The sequence below is a fragment of the Panthera onca genome, chromosome D3 (genome assembly GCF_046562875.1).
Source record: "Panthera onca isolate mPanOnc1 chromosome D3, mPanOnc1 haplotype 2, whole genome shotgun sequence".
In the NCBI taxonomy this organism is placed as follows: domain Eukaryota; kingdom Metazoa; phylum Chordata; class Mammalia; order Carnivora; family Felidae; genus Panthera; species Panthera onca.
Window position 1 is genome coordinate 25292333 of NC_138350.1, and position 20225 is coordinate 25312557.

The following is a 20225-nucleotide window of genomic DNA, read 5'->3' on the forward strand; positions in this document are numbered from 1 at the left end:
TGGGTCTGAGTCTGGGCAGAGCCGGGACCAACAGGAGCCACAGGAAACTCAAGGCAGACTTAATGACACCATGAATCATCCCCCAAGATATGCTGTCGCCCCCATTCTTCATCCACACCCTGAAATTAAAGAGGAAATTAAAAATGTATAGATGTTCTAATACTGGCGAGGCCTGGGACGGGAAACCAGATGTCTTTTTAAGATGACCTGTAGGTTTTGTGACCACATCCAACACGACGATGGATAACCTATGATAAAAGCTGACGCAGTGCCCACCAACTGTGCGTGATGGGATAGGAACGTGAGACATTTATTAAGCCCCTACAGTGTGCCGCTGAATTCTGCATAATAATGGCTGCTGTATCTTGTGTCTTTAGGCTTCACGGGCGTTACTTGATTTCATCTTCATGACGGCCCTCTGTTATAATCCACTGCCGTCACCTTCCTGTGTCACAAAGGAAGGATGAGTAATTTGTCATGTAATAAATCAGAGAACATGGAGGCAAGCCAACTCCGGGACCCATGCCTCCTAACTGCTCTGCTCTCCTTTATCGTCCTATTGTACAGACGAGGAAACTGAGGCTCAGAGAGGTGCATGGGCTTGGTGAGGAAATAGCAGGTTCTCGTCTCTGTCTGACTGTATACAAGGCTAGGCGGAGCTCATGGCAGCTGATGGCTGATGGCTGATGGCTGTGCTGTCTTCCCCTCCTGCAGAGCACACGGCAGAGTGGAGGCTGGATAAGCCCATGAGAAAGGCCAGCAGGGCAAAAGGTTCCATGTAAATTGAGCCTCTGACTAAGAGCAATGAGAGGTTGGCAAGGGAGAGAGGTGCTGGAGCCTGCGTGCACGGCCTTTCTGGAGGACGTGGGTGGGGTTGAGTGAGGCTTCTGGAAGCGGGGTTGGGTTTGGGTGGTGATGGCAAGAAAGAGACGCCATGCAGCAGGAGGAGATTCCCGTCCCCCCACCCCCCAACTGCCACTTGTGAGCTTATTCAATCTGCAAAACCCTTGACAAGTGAGGGCTCCTCATCTAAATCTCAAGGCAAGGAAACCAACCAAGGCTTAGAAGCAAGGCCTCACCCATACATTCTAGTGGTTACTACGTACAAGGACTACAATTAACAGTTTTTGAACACAGTTGCCTGTCAGAATCATCCCTGGAACTCTATACAAAAAAAAAAAAAAAAAAAAAAATTATTTCAGAGCGATGGGGGAGTAGTGAGGGGACCATTCTAGTTTCAAAGGGGATAAAGGCTAAAAACCAAGATGTGAATAAGAGGGGAAAGTGTGTGTGGGCAGAGGAGATAGTTGGGTACTCTCTGTACCTTCTGCTTAATTTTTCTATATCCTTCTGAAATTTCCCCCTCAAATAAGTTCTACCAATTTTTTTTTGTTTTAAAGAGAGAGATTAGGGGTGCCTGGGTGGCTCAGTTGGTTGAACATCCAACTTCAGCTCAGGTCATGATCTCACGGTTCGTGGGTTCGAGCCCTGTGTCGGGCTGTGTGCTGACAGCTTAGAGCCTGGAGCCTGCCTCGGATTCTGTGTCTCCCTCTCTCTCTGTCCCTCCTCCGCTCATGCTCTGTCTCTCAAAACTGAGTAAATGTTAAAAATTTTTTAAAAAAATAAAGAGATTAAAGAAACAAAACCACCAAATACAATGAACAGCGATACAGACAATTTTAGGATATTGGGGGTAATATGGATGTTTGGATCTTGGATGACCTTATGGGTTTGTTAATTTTCCTAGGTACAAGAGTGCTGTAATAGTAGGGAAATGTCCTTCCTCTGAGGAGGAAGATGGTAAACTATTTTAAGGAGAACCATCCTGATGTTTTCAACTTACTTGCACATTGTTCAGCATCAAAAAAATGTGTTTAGATACAGACAGAGGTAGCAAAGGAGGTTAAGGCAGAAATGAAGTTGATATACAAAACTCCGGTCATTGTCAAATTAAGGCTAATAGAGTGGATGGTGCCTAGGTACTTCTGCAGTAGAAAAGTATTAAGAAGACGAAAGAAGGTGATTTGGAAGAACCATTGCTCTATATTACCAAAAAATACAAAAATAAAAACAAAAGAAAAAACCCAGCAAACATTTTTACTCATCCTTCAATGTTGAGCGCAAGGTTAGCCTCCTCCAGAAAGCCTTCCCCCACCTCCCAGCCTGGGAGAGGTGCCTCTTTGGAGTCTCATAGCCCCTGTGCGCCCTGCCCCCATCACTCCGTACTGCAATTGCTTGTTGACTTACTTATAACTCCCAACAAGACTGCTATGAACTAGATCGAATTTTTCTTCTATGAATCCTGGGTATCTCAAGAGCGTCTGAAGGAAAGTTCACAGAATGGAAAGAATGAAGAAACGGAGGAGCAGAGGGAAGGAGGGGAATGCGGAAACGTAGATAGAATGAACAAAAGGGCTCCTCTCATTGATGAATTCAGACCCCGGCAGTGCTGCTTCTCAGCCAGCCAATCCCACCGCTCTGAGCTTAAGGAGAATAGATTCAAAGCCAATATCTGGTACACAAGCTGGAGGGCATGCTTCAGGTCTAATCCCAAGCCAAAAGCCTGGTTTCACTGCTACGGAGTTTCGTCAACTTCTGGAATATCAGAATAGAAAGAGCTTGAGCACCTCATCCTACATCTGGAACACCAGAGAAGGGAAGAGAACATCTCAGCTCATAGTCTGACGGGACAGTGGAAGTTCTGGGTCTATACTTCTTGATCTTCTGATACAATTTCCACAGTGTTTTGAAAGGACAAACTGGATATGTAAAGGCATTAAAATCTCTAATTGGACTGGAGATTCAATTTGGGTCCAACACACTTAAATACATTTTCAGTGCCTTCCTTCACTTTTCGTAGACATTGCCACAACGAAACATGGTGCAAAGGCAATAACCACACAAAAAAAATCTTAGACGTATTCATAAAAGTACCCAGTTCCTCATGAAAACACAGTTTTAAGTGAGTGGAAATTATTCAACCAGCCAGCCATCCAGCCAGCCCTCCTTACATCCATCCAGTAATACATCCTTTACTGAATCCATGATCCCTCGCAGTACAGAATCTTAAAGTCTAAAAAGGAAAGTCGATTCACTGCATTATGACTGGAAGGAAATACGAGTGAACCTTCACATCGTCTTAGGCATGGAAACTAAAGAAGAAATGTTTACTGAGCAAAGGGAGTAGAAAAGCTAGCTCAGCATTCAATTTCCAGATATGATAGATGAGCTTGTATCAGAGAAGATCTGTGCTTAGAAAAACTAGAAAAGCTAAGTTTAAATTTACAGGCATCGGAGGGCACCGAAGCCACCAAGACTTAAAGGATTAAGTTCTGGAAAGAGGGAAGAATGTTGAGGTGAGCCCAGCTCTGTGGCACTTTTCCCCTAGAAAATTGCTGATCTTGAAGAAGAAGAACTAATCTCAGGAACACACATTCAGATATCAAGACATACATATAAAGCTACATTAATTAAGGCAATGATAAATCAGCTCAAAGATAGACAAGTAGAAACATGGAATAGAACGGGGTCTAGAATATATATAAAATCACTTGCTTTAATAGAAGATGATACAGTTTTAAAATGTGGAAAATGTGATTTCTTTTCAAACACACACACAAGACTAACTGCATATTTACATGGCCATGAATCTTAACCCTTACCTCACAACATAAATATCAATTCCTGATGAATTGCATATCTAGATATAAAAGTTACATCAATACAGCATTTGCCAGAAAACACAGAGAGATATTTTCATAAATTGGGAATAGGCAAATAACTCCTCGATGGGATATATAAAGCACCAACCATAAAGGGAAAATATTCTGAATTCAGTTATATTAAAATGAATAACTTCTGTTTGTCAAAATAAACCACAGGAGAGTGAAAAAGGCATCCTACCAAATGGAGTAGATCCTCATACTCAAGAAAGGACTTACATATAGGGGCACTTGGGTGGTTCAGTCGGTTAAGCCTCTGACTTCGGCTCAGGTCAGGATCTCAAGGTTTGTGAGTTTGAGCCCCACGTGGGGCTCTGTGCTGACAGCTCAGAGCCTGGAGGCTGCTTTGGATTCTGTGTCTCCCTCTCTCTCTTCTCCTCCCCTGCTCACTCGCCTGTGTGCTCTCTCTCTCTTTCAAAAATAAATAAACTTCAAAAACATAAGAAAAAAAGAAAGGACTTACATGTAGAATATAGTTAAGACTCCTACAAATCAATAATGAAGAAACAACCCAAAAGAAAAACCATAATGAGCAAAAGACTTCATCAGACATTTCACCAAAGAGGATATCCCAGAGAACAGATGAGCACATGAAGAGGCTCATTTATCAGGAATGTACAAGTTAAAACCAAAAACATGGCCCTAACTCATATCCACCAGGATAGCTAACATTAAAAAAAATGACAGGACCAAGTGTTAGCAACAATGCAGAGCAAATGGAACCCCCGTTTCCTGCTGGTGGGAAGGTAAATTGTTACCACTGTCTTGACAACAATTACTAAAGTTGAAAATACACCTCTCCTGGTGTATACACCCAAAAGAAATCTCAATCCATGCAACAAAAGATCTGTACAAGATTGCTCACAGTAGTGTTATTCATAACAGTGTTAAACGAGAAACAACCTGAATGTCTATTAACAGAATGAATAAATCATTATTACATATTTCTACAATGGAATGTTATAGACTAGGGTTTCTCAGTGGTGGCATAATTGACGTTTTAGACCAGATAGTTCTTTGTGGCCAGTCCTGTGCATCATAGGATGTTCGGAGGCATCCTGGGCTCTACAGTAACACCCCTCTCTGTTAGGACGACCAAAAATGTCTCCAGACATGATCAACTATCTCTGAGCTCAGAGAGGGGGGTGCAAAACTGCCCCCAGTTGAGAACCGCAGTTCTGGACTAGAGAGCAAAGAAAACAAAACAGAACAACATGTTACATAACAACAGTATGAAGGAAACTCAAAAACGTAATATTAAAAGAAAGAAGCCAGAGGCCAAAGAGCACTTCCTACTGGATGCTTCCTTTTGTATTGAGTTCAAAACCTATCTAATTTATAGTGTTAGAAGTCAGGGTGGTAGTTACCTGTGAGGAAGGAGGAGGTCATGACTGGAACAGACCCAAGAAGGGTTGTAGGGGCACCTGGGACGATCTGGTTTTGATTTGGGTTGTCATGACACAGGTAGGACCAATTCTGGAAAATTTCATACAGATGCACTTTCCTGGATGTATATGTCAACAATGGGTCTACTTCACGGACATAGAGCTCAACGGGAGAGCCACAGATTCCAAAAGAATGTTCTGAACCATCACCGATGAATCCCAGTGTTTTTACACAAACCTGCAGCTAAATTAGATGAGCCTCAAAATTCCCGAAAGGTCCACAGATCCACCATTCAAGACCTGGAGTTTTAGATAGAAAATAGCCGCCCACCCCCCCCCTTCTCATGGAAACCTGTCCAAGAATCCTGTTGGCTCCAAGGATGAATCCTGGGCAGAGCCGGACTTCCGGTTCTGCTTGCTCAGACCTTGGGTCCATGGTAATTGTGGTAAAATGTTTCAGTTTCCACTAAACTTCCTAATACTGGTAAAATGGAATAGAACCCTTTTGTCCCAGGAAGACATAAAACCATATTCATGGGAGGCCTCTTCATGAAGTATATTCAGCATGGATTAAAATGATTCTGAGCTCCGGTTCTGAGAATGCAGAGACCAGTAAATAAATGTACTATTGAAATAAGATTAGCGGTGGATGCTTAACCTACTTTGGGAACAAGCTGTTTTTAATGCTAAGTACCATCCATTCACATTTACATAATTAATGAACTAATTACAAACGAATCTTATCTAATCATTTAAGCAGGCCTCATGTGACCCATCCTTGCCTTCCTTTCTGTAGTAGAGTAATTGCACTTCCCTGAAAGGCATACGACTTTATTTTAAAAACAATACCCCGTAATTTAGACCTTTTTACTAATTCAAGCCAGCCTCATCCCACGTAAAAATCAACGGGGCGAAAGGAAGTTGGTGTCTCAATCTTGTTCTTTTTTAAACCGAGAGCTGCAAGCCGCGAGTATAGGGCTGCAAATGTTTACAGAAAGCAAATTTTCCCCAGAAAAAGGAAAAGTTGTCATGCCATCGTTTAGCCAAACGAACAGCGGTTGTGTTAAATCGGCACCAAAGCAAATGATACATACAACAGTAATTAGCGAAGATTACACAGTAATTAAAATCACGATGATTATGTGAGTGAGAATAATTTATACAATAATCTCTATGCTCACATTGCAATATGGTACAAGTCCAATAGCAACAGCGGAGAGCCATGTTTGGTAATAAATTCAAAGCACGGCGTCACTAATTATGTGGTGATAGATGGGTCACTGAAATTTAGGGATAAAGAAAGTCTCTGACCGGGGTACACACAATTTTATGTGGACTTCCCAAGGCTACCAAATTGGACCTCAAACACTTGAATATGTCTTCTCTGATCTCACTCTCCTCTCCTACCCCTTCTCGTCCCTTCTCCAACCCCCATCCCCAGGCTCTGTCTGCATAATTTTGTCCACTCACATAATGCAACCTCCCCCTTGGTGGAGAACATTTGCTTCGCTTATTTTAAAATTTTTTTAATGTTTTTATTTATTTTTGAGACAGAGAGAGACAGAGAACGAGCAGGGGAGGGGCAGAGAGAGAGGGAGACACAGAATCCAAAGCAGGCTCCAGGCTCTGAGCTGTCAGCACAGAGCCTGATGCGGGGCTCAAACTCACAGACTGTGACATCATAACCTGAGCTGAAGTCGGACACTCAACCGACTGAGCCACCCAGGTGCCCCTGCTTTGCTTATTTTTTTAAAAAAATTTATCCACCCCCTATTAGTTTTCTGCTCCAGGTAAGGCACTCTGTTGTCCTTTGGGGAAACCCTTCCTCTCCCAGTGTTTCTATGGTTTGAGTGGGAATAAAACCCATATTCCAGAACCAGGTGAGAACACCAACTTGAGCCTAAGGTAAAAGGCTCCTTCATTCCCCTTATCTGTCTGACTGGTTTGGAACAGACATGTGATTCCCTTTGGGCCAATGAAAGCCGAGCTCAGGATTTTTGTGGAACTCTTTAGAAGAGAGGTTACTTCTCTTTACTTTTGGACTCTGAGTGGTGCAGGCACGAGCTTGAAGATCTTGGCTGCCATCTTGCTACCTCAGAAAAAAGCCAATGCAGAGAGGAGTGGAGCAGAGAGGTTGCTGAAGGATCAAATCCCCATGATCACTTTTGCATCCCTGGATCCAGTAATGCCTAAAACTAGACCTACCTTTGGTTTCTAAGCTGCATGAGATAATAGTGTTTTTCATTTTGCATAAGCCAGTTTGAGTCGGGCTTTTTTCTGAGGTAGTGACTCAGACACTATGACAAGCTCATGGTCAAGTGGCTGATAAGTTTGGATTAGAAACCAGGTCTACCACACTGCAAAGCCTGTTATCGCCTCTTACCTCTTTTGAAGTGTATCTTCAAGACCTCCACCACATCTAGTTAACACAGTGCCCGCCACTGACCTCTGCCCCCGGTCTGCATTCTGGGGTTGCTGAGGCCCAGACCTTGAGTATTCCCCTCTACATTCCATCAACACTGGAGACAGTCAACCAGCCTGGGAAGTCCACCCTTGGTATTGATTACCAGCATTAGCCATCAAATCACTCTTATGTGGGGCCAGCTTACTTCTCTATCCACTGTCATTCATTTGTTCCATGCATATTTATTGAGTGTCTACTATGTGTCAGCCACTGTGCTAGGTGTTGAGGTACAAGAGGAAAAAGGTGAAGTTTGTTTCCTTAAAAGGCTCACTGCCCCATGAGGGAGAAAGACACCCAAACAGATAAGCTCAACATAATATGGTAAGTGCTATGGGAGAGGGCCGTGTGGGGTCTGTAGGACTGTGGTGGTCATGCACCTGACCCAGCCGGGGCATCAGGAAGCCTCCAAAGGCAGGTAACCCACGAGCTGAGTCTTGGAGAATGAGTAAGAGTCTGCTAAGCACAGAAACAAGAGAAGGGTGTCTAGTCAGAGAGAATATCATGGACAAAAGATCAAAGAGGGGGGCCAAGAACATAATGTATGGGGGAGAGCTCTAGTCCACATGGGGCACAAAATATGAAGAAGACAGAGAGGGTCATGAGACCAGAAAGGTAGGCAAAAGCCAGATCACGAAGGGCGCTGTAAGCCTGCTAAGGCGTCTGAATTCCATCCTGTTCTATCCGGGATGGCAGAGATCACCAATGTTTTCTGTCAAGGGCAGATGGCAATTATTTTTAGCTTAAAAGCCATCTGATTTCCATTACAAGTACTCAATTCTGCCATCACGGTGCAAAGATAGTCATAAACAATATGTAAAATCAAAAACAAAAACGTGAACAAGGCTGTGTTCCAATAAAACTTTACAAAATCAGGTCGAGGGCCAAATTTGGCCTGCAAGCAGGAGTTTGCTGACTCTTGCAGTAAGAGATGGGAAGCCACTGCAACTAGACTTTCATTTTAATTTGTTTTAATTTTTTTTATTCCATTTCTTTATTTTGGAGAGGCAGAGAGATGAGCCTGAGCGGGGGAGGGACAGAGCAGAGCATGAGTGGGGGAGGGGCAGAGAGAGAGAGGGAGACACAGAATCCGAAGCAGGCTCCTGGCTCCGAGCTGTCAGCCCAGAGCCTGACGCGGGGCTCGAACTCACGGACTGCGAGATCGTGACCTGAGCCGAAGTCGGACGCTCAACTGACTGAGCCACCCAGGTGCCCCAACTAGACTTTCATTTTAAAAGCATCACCCTGGCTGAAGTATAGAGGATGGACCAAGGAAGGACAATATTGGAAGTTCTTTGTCAGCACCTAGGACAGAAATGACGGTAGCCTGACTTACAGGTGTTGGTGGTGAGGATGGAAAGAAGCAGAGAGAGCCAAGAATGTTGAGATGGGGCAGAATAAACAAGATTTGGGGATCTGATGAATATGAGGACGAAAGAGAAGAGATGAGAGTCTGAGATGACCCAGCTTGGGAAGCTTTATGAATGAGAGAACCACCAAATTCGACACTGATAACACAGAGTAGGCGGGAAGGCAGGAGTTTCCTCCCAGATATGCTGAGTGAAGACATCTGGTTAGCGATGTGGTTGGCGATCTTCTCGGTACAGGCAGTGAGATATGATGTCTACATTTAAAACCCGGGAGAATGTAAGAGTTGGAGGTCTAGACTGGGGGTTTTCCCACTTACGATAGGGGTGTTAAAAATCACGAGACCATCGTCTGGGATCAGGTGGAAAGCAAAACAGCCAGATGAGGGCGGCACCCTGTGAAACCCCCCACCCACACACATTTGGGGACTGGGGGTGGGAAGGAAAAGACCAGGGGTCTGAGGAGCTCCAAGGAGCAGGAATGTCTAAGAGGCCAAGTAAACAGAGAAGTGTTCGGCAGTTGCTAAGGGCAGGGATAAGTCTAGAAAAAAGATCAAGACTGGAGAACATCCCTCGATTTGTCCCTTGGGAATCTACTGGCGTGGTGAGGCAGGTTTCAGGGAGCGGTGGGGGCCGGGCTCTAGGTTGTAGGCAACGAACGAGGCACAAACGTGAGGCGTATGAGTGCAGATGGCATGTGCAGACCCCCACTCTGAAGAAGCCTGGCTCCAAAGAGGAGAAGAAGGTGGACTTCGGTGGGACTCCGGGGTGATGGGGGGGGAGCACACCATTAGGATGGGGAGGACCTCAAGGTGTTTCTCACTCGTGAAGAAGGACTGTCTGCAGTTGAGCAGACAGGAGAGAGAGGGGACACTAAGTGGACCGGAGGGCTGCAGGGGAGGGGGGTGCGTGGGGTGCAAAATGGGTGCTGGCAGGGCCGGATCTCATCTTCTGAGACCAGAGGGAAGATGGGGAGAGGTCCCCTGCTTTAACACTCTTCCAGCAGGGCAGTGGCCAGAGAGGCCAGGCACACGGCAGGGGCCGAGCTGACCGTCCCTGGATGGCCCTGGCACCACCTGCAGCCAGGTGTTAAGAGAGATTCCTGAGCCAAGTGTTCCTGCCACCACCAAACCCATAAACTTCCTCTCTGGGGGCCACGAAGGTAATTTAGTGTCTCCATCTCCAGAAGCGCTTGCATTTATCAGCAGCAGCTGCACGGTTCCTGGTCTGTAAATCACAAGGCTCTAGGTGTATTTCTCTTGGGCTGACGTCCCTTATAAATAATGCAGTGAATGCTTTTATTTTTCTGGCAGAAGACTGCTTTCTCTCTCTCCTCTGTTTTTAAAGTGACCTTCTTTCTCAGTCAAATTTGAAATGTCCAAGAGACTCCTCTATTGAGCCCTACGACGTGCCAGGTAACACGGGGCTGGGGACACGGGAGTCTCAGGCTCTACTACCTACCGTCTCCTGGCAGAAAGGACACTGGGATGATCTGGTACCCATATCTGGTAGTAGTATCTAATCAAGTTTAAAATGCAAATGCCCAGGGGCGCCTGGGTGGCTCAGTCGGTTGAGCGTCCAACTTCAGCTCAGGTCACCATCTTGCCCTCCGTGAGGTCTGTGAGTTCGACCCCCGCGTCAGGCTCTGGGCTGATGGCCCAGAGCCTGGAGCCTGCTTCCAATTCTGTGTCTCCCTCTCTCTCTGCCCCTCCCCCATTCATGCTCTGTCTCTCTCTGTCTCAAAAATAAATAAATGTTAAAAAAATTTTTTTTAAATGCAAATGCCCTTGGACCCAGTGAATAGTCTGGCCATATGGATAAGAATGCGCGTGTTTTTATTTGTTTTTAATTTAAAGTTTTATTTATTTATTTTGAGAGATAGGGTGGGAGAGAGAGAGAGAGAGACAGAGTGCATGCATAAGCAGGGGAGGGGTAGAGAGAGAGAGTTCCAAGCAGGCTACACACTCAGCACACGAGCCCTACGTGGGGCTCGATCTCATGACCATGAGATCACCACCTGAGCCCATGTCGAACACTTCACCGACTAAGCCACCCAGGCGCCCTGAATGTGTGTGTGTTTTAAAGGCTTACAAGCTCAGAAAAAATACCTTGAAAACAGCTAAAAGCGGAACAAGAAGACTTTAATTAAAGAATCCATGGCTTAGCTTGCACATCTTTTGCAGGAATTAAAGGAATGGTAACAGACCTAGGCATACTGATAAGGAATGATCGCCAAAATATATTGTTGAGGGATGTTGAAGGAGAGAAAGACATTGTAAGAATTTATGTACCCCATCACGTACATAACAAAGCATCCTATCATTTTTTAAAAAAAATTTTTTTTAACGTTTTTTTATTTTTGAGACAGAGAGAGACAAAGCATGAACGGGGGAGGGTCAGAGAGAGGGAGACACAGAATCTGAAACAGGCTCCAGGCTCTGAGCAGTCAGCCCAGAGCCTGACGCGGGGCTCGAACTCATGGACCGCGAGATCGTGACCTGAGCCGAAGTCGGATGCTTAACCGACTGAGCCACCCAGGCGCCCCTAAAGCATCCTATCATTGATGGCAGATACCTTTGGGAAGGGAGCTGAGATGGGGGTCACCATGATTAAGAGGGTTTTAGCTTTATCTGTTCTATTTTGAGTTCCTGAACAGGGCGGGGAGCGGGGGCAGGGAGTATTTGTAGATTACTTGTGCAATTAGGAAGATCTGGAGGGCACTTGAGCTCTAAACCAGGACGTCACTATAGCTTGGGTAAGGTATTTCCCTCCCCAGACCTCCATGTCCCCTGTCTGTGTAATGAACAAATCACATCAGATAATTCTAGGGCTTCTTTCCAACTCAGAAGTTCTTGCAGCTTTAAATTGGAAACGTATTCCAAGGACAGTGCTCAAAATGTTCAGGGCTTGATCTGGGGGATCTGGCACTCAGTAGGTATCTTTCGGATGGCTGCTGAATGTTGAATAACAATCCTTGTGCAGTTTTAATAGTAAGAACAGCTGTATGCCAGTAAATGCTGCAGGTGAGTAATCTGCATCCCAGACTTGGATAAATGTCAGAGAGCCCATGGCAGGGCAGCAGATACAAATACAGGCTTTGGAGGGATTCAACCTGGGTTCATACCCGCCCTTCCACTTGGCTGCTATGGGATACTGATCAATTACCGACTCTCTGTGACTCGCAGTCAGGGCTGAGCTGTGACCAAGTATGGTTACTATTTCTGTTCCAGCCTGGATGTTATGGTCAGTTACTCACTCGACAAACATTCATTGAGCACCAACTGTGTGCCAGCCCCAGCGATACAGATATAAGGAAAATAGACAAGAAGTTTATGGTCCCTCCTTGCCTCCTGCCCTTTCACTGTCCCTGGAGCACCACTGCTCTGAGCTGTCCTGGGACAAGCCTGAGGACTCGGAAGGGGAGAGGGGAAGAAAAAGGGGGGTGAGGCCCTGGCGAGAGCTGCCTGAGCATGTGGAGGCAAGCTCTGCCTCAGGCAGAGCTCTAGAAGCTGGGGTAAGACCATCTGTGCCTGAATCAGTTGTCTCCTCTCTGTCTCTGGGCCTCTGTCTCTGCTGTCTCCTGGGCTTCCTCTGGGCATCCAGCAGATACCGACACGAATAAAGCTAATTTTTTTGAGCTCTCTCTAGGTGCCAGGCTCCGAATGAAGACAAATGTGTGCATCATCTCATTAACCTGACAACAACCCAGATTTATTCACAGAGAAACATGGACAGAGAAGTTGAAAGATCTTGCCCCAGATCTCGCTGCCGCAAAGGAGCAAATAGAGGGTTGGAATCTACATGCTGTGACTTCCGTCCGTGCACCCAAACCACGGTAGCCTCCCACCTCCCACTCACACGGGTGTTCGGCCACTTAGGATGTAACCGAAGGGCTAAGGATCCTTATCACGCACGTCACTACAGGCATGCCTCGGAGATATTGTGGGTCCCGTTCCAGACCACCACAGTAAAGTGAGGATTTCAATAAAGCAAGTCAAGTAAATTTTTTAGTTTTCCAAGGCACATTAAAGTTGTGTTTGCACTACACTATGACATCGTAGTCCATTAGGTGTGCAACAGCATTATGTCTTTTAAAAGCATACTTAAGGGGTGCCTGGGCAGTTTAGTCTGTCAGGCTTCCGACTTCAGCTCAGGTCATGATCTCGCGGTCTATGAGTTCGAGCCCCACGTCGAGCTCTGTGCTGACCGCTCGGAGCCTGGAGCCTGCTTCTGATTCTGTGTCTCCCTCTCTCTCTGCCCCTCCCCTGCTCACGCTCTGTCTCTCTCAAAAATAAATAAACATTTTTTAAAAAGCCTGATCAAGTCCATACCTTAATTAAACCTTTATTGCTAAAAATGTGAACCATCATCTGAGTTTTTGGTGAGCCATCATTGTTTTGCTGGTGGAGGGTCTGGCCTCGGTGGTGATGGCTGCTGACTGATCAGGGTGAAGGTCGCTGAAGGCTGGGGTGGCTGTGGCAGTTTCTTAAAATAAGCCCACATATTGTGCGCCCCATCAATTGACTCTCCCTTTCACGAATGATTCCTCTGCAGCAGGCGATGGTGTTTCATAGCATTTTAGCCACAGTGGAACCTCTTTCAGAATTGGAGACCGTCCTTGCAAACCCCACCGCTGCTTTCTCAGCTACTGTGTAGAACCTTCTGAATGCCTTCTTGTCATGTCAACAGTCTTCATGGCTTCCTCACCAGGAGCACAGTTCATCCCCAGGAGCCACTCTCTTTGCTCATCCGTGAGAAGCAACTCCTCCTCTGTTCACGCTTACCACGGGTTTCTAGCAATTCAGTTCCCCTTTAGGCTCCACCTCCAGTCCCTGCTCTCCTGCTGTCTCCACCCCATCTGCAGCTACCTCCCCCACTCAAGTCTAGACTCCTCCACCCTTCCATGAGGGATGGAATCCACTTCGTCCGCACTCCTGTTAACGTCGCTATCTTGACCTCTCCCGTGAATCAAGAACGTTCTTAATGTTCTTTAGAATGGTGAATGCTTTCCAGAAGCTTCCCAATTTGCCCGGATCCATCAGAGGACTCCCTGTCTATGGAGGCTCTCTAGGCTTTCGGATGCATTTCTTCCATCATAAGACCTGAAAGTTGAAATTACTCCTTGGTCCATGGGCTGCAGAATGGATGTTGTGTTAGCAGGCCTGAAAACAGCATTAATCTCATCATACATCCCCATGCCATCAGAGCTCTTGGGTGACCGGGTGTGCTACCGATGGACAGGAATATTTGGAAAGGAGTCTTTGCGTTCCAAGTAGCAGGTCTCAACAGCAGGCTTGAAGTCTTCAGGAAACCACGCTGTGAGCAGATGTGCTGCCCTCCAGGCTTTGTTGTTCACCTTACAGAGCACAGGCAGAGCAGACTTAGCACAATGCTTGAGCGCCCCAGATTTTCAGACTGGTCAGTGGACCCTGGCTTCCACTCAAAGACATCAGCTGCACTAGCCCCTAACACGTGAGTCAGCCTGTCCTGGGAAGCTTTGAGGTCGGGCCTTGGCTTCTCCTCTCTAGCTACGAAAGTCCTCCGACAGTGGGAGCTTCCGTCTGCACTGAACCTCTGCTGTCTTCACGAATGACCTTAGCCAGATCTTCTGGATAACTTGCTGCAGCTTCTACACAAGCGCTTGCTGGTCCACACCCTGCACTTTTGGGTTCCGGGGGCGGCGTCTTTCCTTAAACCTCGTGACCCAATCTCTGCTAGCTTCGAACATTTCTTCTGCGGCTTCCGCACCTCTCTCAGCCTTCACGGAATGGAAGAGAGTTCGGGCCTTGCTCTGGATCGGGCTTTGGCTTAAGGGAGTGTGGTGCCAGGTTTGATCCTCATCCAGACCACTGAAACTTTCTCCAGATCAGCAGGAAGGCTGTTTCTTTCCTTATCATTCGTGAACTCACTGGAGTAGCACTTGTCATTTCCCTCCAGAACTTTTCCTTCGTGTCCACCGGTCAGCTAAGCGTTTGGCACAAGAGGCCCAGCTTTCGGCCTCTCTGAGCGTTCGAGGTGCCTTCCTCACTAAGCTGAATCGTGTCTAACTTTTGATCTAAAGGGAGAGATGTGCGACTTTTCCTTTCACATGCACACTTAGAGGCCACTGTAGGGTTATTTGTTGGCCTAATTTTAATATCACTGTGTCGTAGGAAATAGGGAGGCCCAAGGAGAGGGAGAGGGGCTGGGACACGGCGGATCAGTAGGGTCGTCAGAACATACACAACACTTACTGATTAAGTTCACCATCTTACATGGAAGTGTTTCGTGGCACTCCAGGATAATTACAATGGCAACATCAGAGATCACGGATCACAGATGGCCATTGCAAATAAAATAATGAGGGGAAAGTTGGAAATGTTGCAAGAATCACCAAAATGTGACACCAAGAGACAGATCAAATGCTGTTGGAAAAATGGCACCCGTAGGCTTGCTTGACAAAACTCCAGTTTGTAAGTAACACAACATCCGACAGTGAGACAGAGCGAACACGACAAAATCGTATGCTGGTGCGATTATAATTACAAAGCTCGGATATTATGTTAATGCGCATTCACATGCTGTTATGGCTGCCTCCAGTTCTGCTTCACTGCCTTATACACTGGTCGATGGGGAGAAACAGGGCATTTACTTTATCAGGAGAGAATAAGTCCTCAACCTTTGGGGTTCACAGAGGAGGTGGCTTTTTCTCCATATAGGCCTTTGTTTTTAATTAAGAGCAGTAATCAGATGATCTTGCTTTAATTAACTCCCCTGATGCATCCACACTCTAGGAGCCTCTCTCTGATATTTTCGATGTCAAGTTTTTCAGCCTAAGATTATCTGCAGGCATGCGTCAGACATTTGCCATTTGCTGAATATGCCTGAAAGGTTAGCGTGAACTTCCACCCCCTTCTTTTTGTAGAGACAGCCCCCTCCTTCAGAGCAAACACATTTCAAGTCAGGAAGGGATTGTCTGTATTTGCTCCTTGAGTCTCTGACTTTTCTTTCTGTCTTTTCACGTTGGGTCTTCTGTTACCACGAAAGGAGTATGCATTTCATCTTAATTACGCATCTGCTTAATCCATAATTTCTGATTTATGGCTGTTAGCTCCTAATTATAAGAGGGCCGCCCTTGAAAAGGAAAACCAAATGAGCTGAGAGAAACGAGGCTGAAAAACTAGGGTGATGATGGATTTAAGCCCTAAACTAAGGGTGCATCCTAAGGCCCGTTTATTGAAGGAACCTATTGTTGGCAATCCTACAGATTTGCGAGAGTTTCGTCTCAGGCTGTAACTGAATCCATCACCCTCTGTGGTGGGGAAAATATAAAACCTTGACATTCAGAACAAAGCTAAAATCTCTGAGGGAGAAATTATCCAGCCTAACTGTCAATGATACTGATTTGCCATTTAAAAAAAAAACACACACAAACTCAAATACAGAAACACTTAAGTGAATATGTTTACAAAAGAAAAATTTAAATCCAGAACCATCCATACATGGAAAACAAGGAGGGCTTGCTTTAGATAGAAGGAAACTATAATAAATCCACAGTTATTTAAAAAATGTTCACCACATGCTTTTTAAAAAATCATCATGAAAACCGTGCTTTAGTGAGGGCTGCATTAGATCTTCATCATTTTAACTGTTTGGAGCAGTAAACACAATTATATTTCCTGTTGCACAGATGAGGAAGTGAAGGCTCAGAGAAGATAATCGACCTGCCTAAAGTCCTTCAGGTAAGAAGTGGCAGGGTCATAGCTCAAACTGTCCAAGACCATGCCTATGCTTGAGAAAGTGGAAGACATGAACAACAGCCTTTGAAGGATGAGATTTTTCAAGCTATTGGCCATCCAGAGACAGCAGGGAGATACTCTTACCTGGGGCTGAGCGTGTGGCTGCTGATGACTGACTGTCGAGAGGGGGTCCTCACGGTATCTGTGGCCAGGGACAGAGTACAACTCAGCCAGGACTGCAGACTGCCTTCTGGCTGGGAGCTGAGGATGGAGACATTATCTCTAGAACCAGAAGACAGGATGCTGTCAGCACAATGACAACCATGGTAACTGCAATAACTAGATATTAACCCCTAAGCATAAGCCAGGCATGTGCTACATGCTGTACTCCCATAACGTCAATCAGTGCTCACAACACCATCCCTGAGACGTGAGAGCCAGTGCTGTCCCCATTATATAGATGAGAGTAAACGGAATTTGAGGAGGCCAATTTGGATCTTGCCAAGGTCATCTGTCTAGTTAGTGAAAAAGTTGGGATGCCAACCCTGGTTTCTCCGATTCTAATGCCCTTGCTACTAACTACTGCTCTTCCTTGGGGAGATAAGCACTCTAATATAGATATTGAGGCAATTCTGATTTTAAAGTAAAATTTGGCATTGCATTTTATACCAAGTGATAAGCCCATGGAATATGTCAAGTGTGAAGGTCTTAACTTCTTGCCTGCCTTAACCAGAATGTCTTTGTAGACAGAGCCTTTGCTTTTATGTCCCCTAATTCTGAAAGCAGCACAGGGTGAGGCTATGTGGGCCTGTCACTGATGTGGGTACTCAATGATTATTCTGTTTTCTAGTTGATATACTCACTCAACTATATCTGTCAATATTTATATCAATCTTTATATCTATAACTATATATCTATTTTGATATCTGTATCTGTATTTATATATGCCTATATTTGTATCTGTCTATAAATTCATTTGTTTGTTTATAGCATGCTCCATGCCGGGCACCATGGGAAGGATGTATAAACATGAACCCAACATTGAACTTGTCCTCAAGACTCCATCTTAGCAGAGTAGACATCTATAGAGATAACCACAAAATAAAGGAGAAAATTATTAAGGCCATAGAGAGGGATAGAAAGTAGGAGAATTAGGAGAGAGCCTTGATTTGCTTCTTGGAGGCATAAGGGAAGGCATCAAGTAGTGATAGCTGAGCCACAACTTGTTTGAAGGCTGGGGGTTGGCTACGCAGGGCCTGGGGAAAGGACTTTGAGCTGGAGGGAACAGCATACACATAGGTATGGACGTTGGAAAAGGGCAGGGCATGGGTGATATGCAAAATAGGAGTCCCAGGTAGAGAGGGAAGTAGGGTCAGGTATGTGTGTCATTCTGAGGTAATAGGGAGCCACTGAAAGTATTTGGTGGGGGCAGTGGTATGGTAAGTCATGGGCTTCTCTGTCTAAAAGAAGTTGGGCCGTTCAATAATGTGTCCCCAGTGCTATATGTTGTGACCATGGAGTCAGAGATATCGTGGCATTGCCAGTAATTCTCCAAGCGGGCATGCATGTTCCCTCTGCAGACTGGACGCGGAGAGCCAAGGGCTTGCCCTTGGCTTCAATGTCAACTGCTCAATTTCACTCAGGGTTCACTTACATCTCTTTACCGCCACGGCTGGTGCAGTCCACTGCCGTCTGGACACTAGAAAGAGACATAAGAATGAGTCTGTCCCCCTTGTGCTTCCAGGGGAAGAACATGGTCTTCGATGTCAGACAAACTTCCGGCCTTTGCCCCTGCGTGATCTCAGGCAAGTCACCCACCTTCTCTGACCCTCCTGGGCTCCTGTGTAAAACGCGGTGACGAATGGGGTTTGGTTGTGGGGCAGACTAAGCGAGATAACCCTTGTAAACATCGCGGCCTGGTTCCTGACAAATAGTGTTGATTAAAAGGCAACAACCATTATCCCTGCTCTTGTTTTAGTACAACCAGTACTGCTGTTATTAACAGCATCATTATCGTCAACAAGCAATGCGTTTGCTTTATGTTCTTTGTGAGTGCGAGTGAATCAGACAAGAGGGCAGGTGGCCAGCTTTCCAGGGCGTTCTGGGAAACTCCGAGGCTAATTACAGTGGTAGCTATTCCTTAGGGAGCATCCCTTCATTCAACAAAGATGCTCTACCTGTGATCTCATCTAACCATCCCGCCTATCTCCATTTAGTGAATGAGGAAAGGGACACCCTTGTAAGGTCACATAGCTTTGAATCCATCCCAGGTCTGTAAGAGCTAGTAACCTCATGCTCTTTACCAGTTGTCCCGCATGCGGGTGTGGACAATCAGACCACACCCTCGGACACCAGAGACCTCATCTGAATCCTGGCTTCACAAGCCAGGGCCTCCCGCTTTGTTTTTCGCATGGAATCTGGGGAATTCCTTCCTTAGAAAACCCGGTTGTTCTCCAAGGGATGTACCTGTGGTTCCTTGGTCCCTATCCTCAAGGATCTGTCAGTCTTGGGGCTCCTATTCATATCTGTCTGTCCCTACCAGACTGCAAGAGCCCCTCATGATCCAAGAACGTGTTTTATTCATATCTTTAGCCCCAGGGCTCAGGCCAGACCAGAAGTTCTTTCAGACAATGCTTTGTGAATCCAATGAGCTCCAGCCATGGGCTAAGTCCAACCTACAAACGTTTTTTATAAATAAAGTTTTATTAAAACACAGCCACACTAACTCATTTCCATGTTGCACATCACTGCTTTTGCTCTACCGTAGCAGAGTAGTTGCAAGAAAGATCATGTGGCCCCCACAGCCTAACATATTTACTATCTAGCCCTTTATTTTTTATTGTTTTTGTTTTAAAATGTTTATTTATTTTTGAAAGAGAAAGACAGAGCACAAGCAGGGGAGGGGTAGAGAGAGAGGGAGACACAGAATCCAAAGCAGGCTCCAGGCTCTGAGCTGTCAGCACAGAGCCCGACGTGGGGCTCGAACTCATGGACCCCGAGGTCATGACCCGAGCCAAAGACAGACGCTTAACTGACTGAGCCACCCAGGAGCCCCACTGTCTAGCCTTTTAAAGAAAGCTTTGCTGTGACCTCTCCACCATAACAAAAGCAACCTTTGTGAATGACCCTGGGAGAAGAAGAAGAACGACCCCCAGAGATGCCCATGTCCTAATCCTAATCCTAATCCCAAGAACCTGGAGCTACATTTCCTGACATGGTAGAAGGGACTCTGCAGATGTGGTTAAGGTTAAACATCCTGAGATGGGGAGGTTATCCTGGATTATCTGGGTGGGCCCAACCTAGGCCCTCACATCCTTCAAAGCAGGGAACTTTCCCCAGATATGGTCAGAGGGAGATGTGGCTATGGAAGATTGGCCGAGAGGCAATATTGCTGGCTCTAGAGATATAAATGTCACAAGGTGTGTTGGTATCTTCTACAACCTGGAAAAGGTAAGGAAATGCATTCTCCCCTAGAGTCTCCAGAAGGAACACAGCCCCTTTGATACCTTTATTAGGCCAGGGAGATCCTTGCTGGGCTTTTTAAAAAAATGTTTATTTATTTTTGAGAGAG

At 45.8% G+C, this 20225-nt stretch overlaps 1 protein-coding gene across 1 annotated transcript in view; it reads right to left on the bottom strand.

Moving 5' to 3' along the window:
* MYO18B (myosin XVIIIB) overlaps positions 1 to 20225 on the bottom strand; it is a 241782-nt gene that overhangs the window by 9943 nt on the left and 211614 nt on the right. Inside the window, exons 40-41 of the mRNA XM_078435320.2 lie at positions 18309 to 18353; positions 16798 to 16935 (exon numbers count right to left, since the gene is read on the bottom strand). Coding sequence (XP_078291446.2) covers positions 16798 to 16935; positions 18309 to 18353 — 183 coding nt within the window. The remainder of the gene's footprint in view (positions 1 to 16797; positions 16936 to 18308; positions 18354 to 20225) is intronic.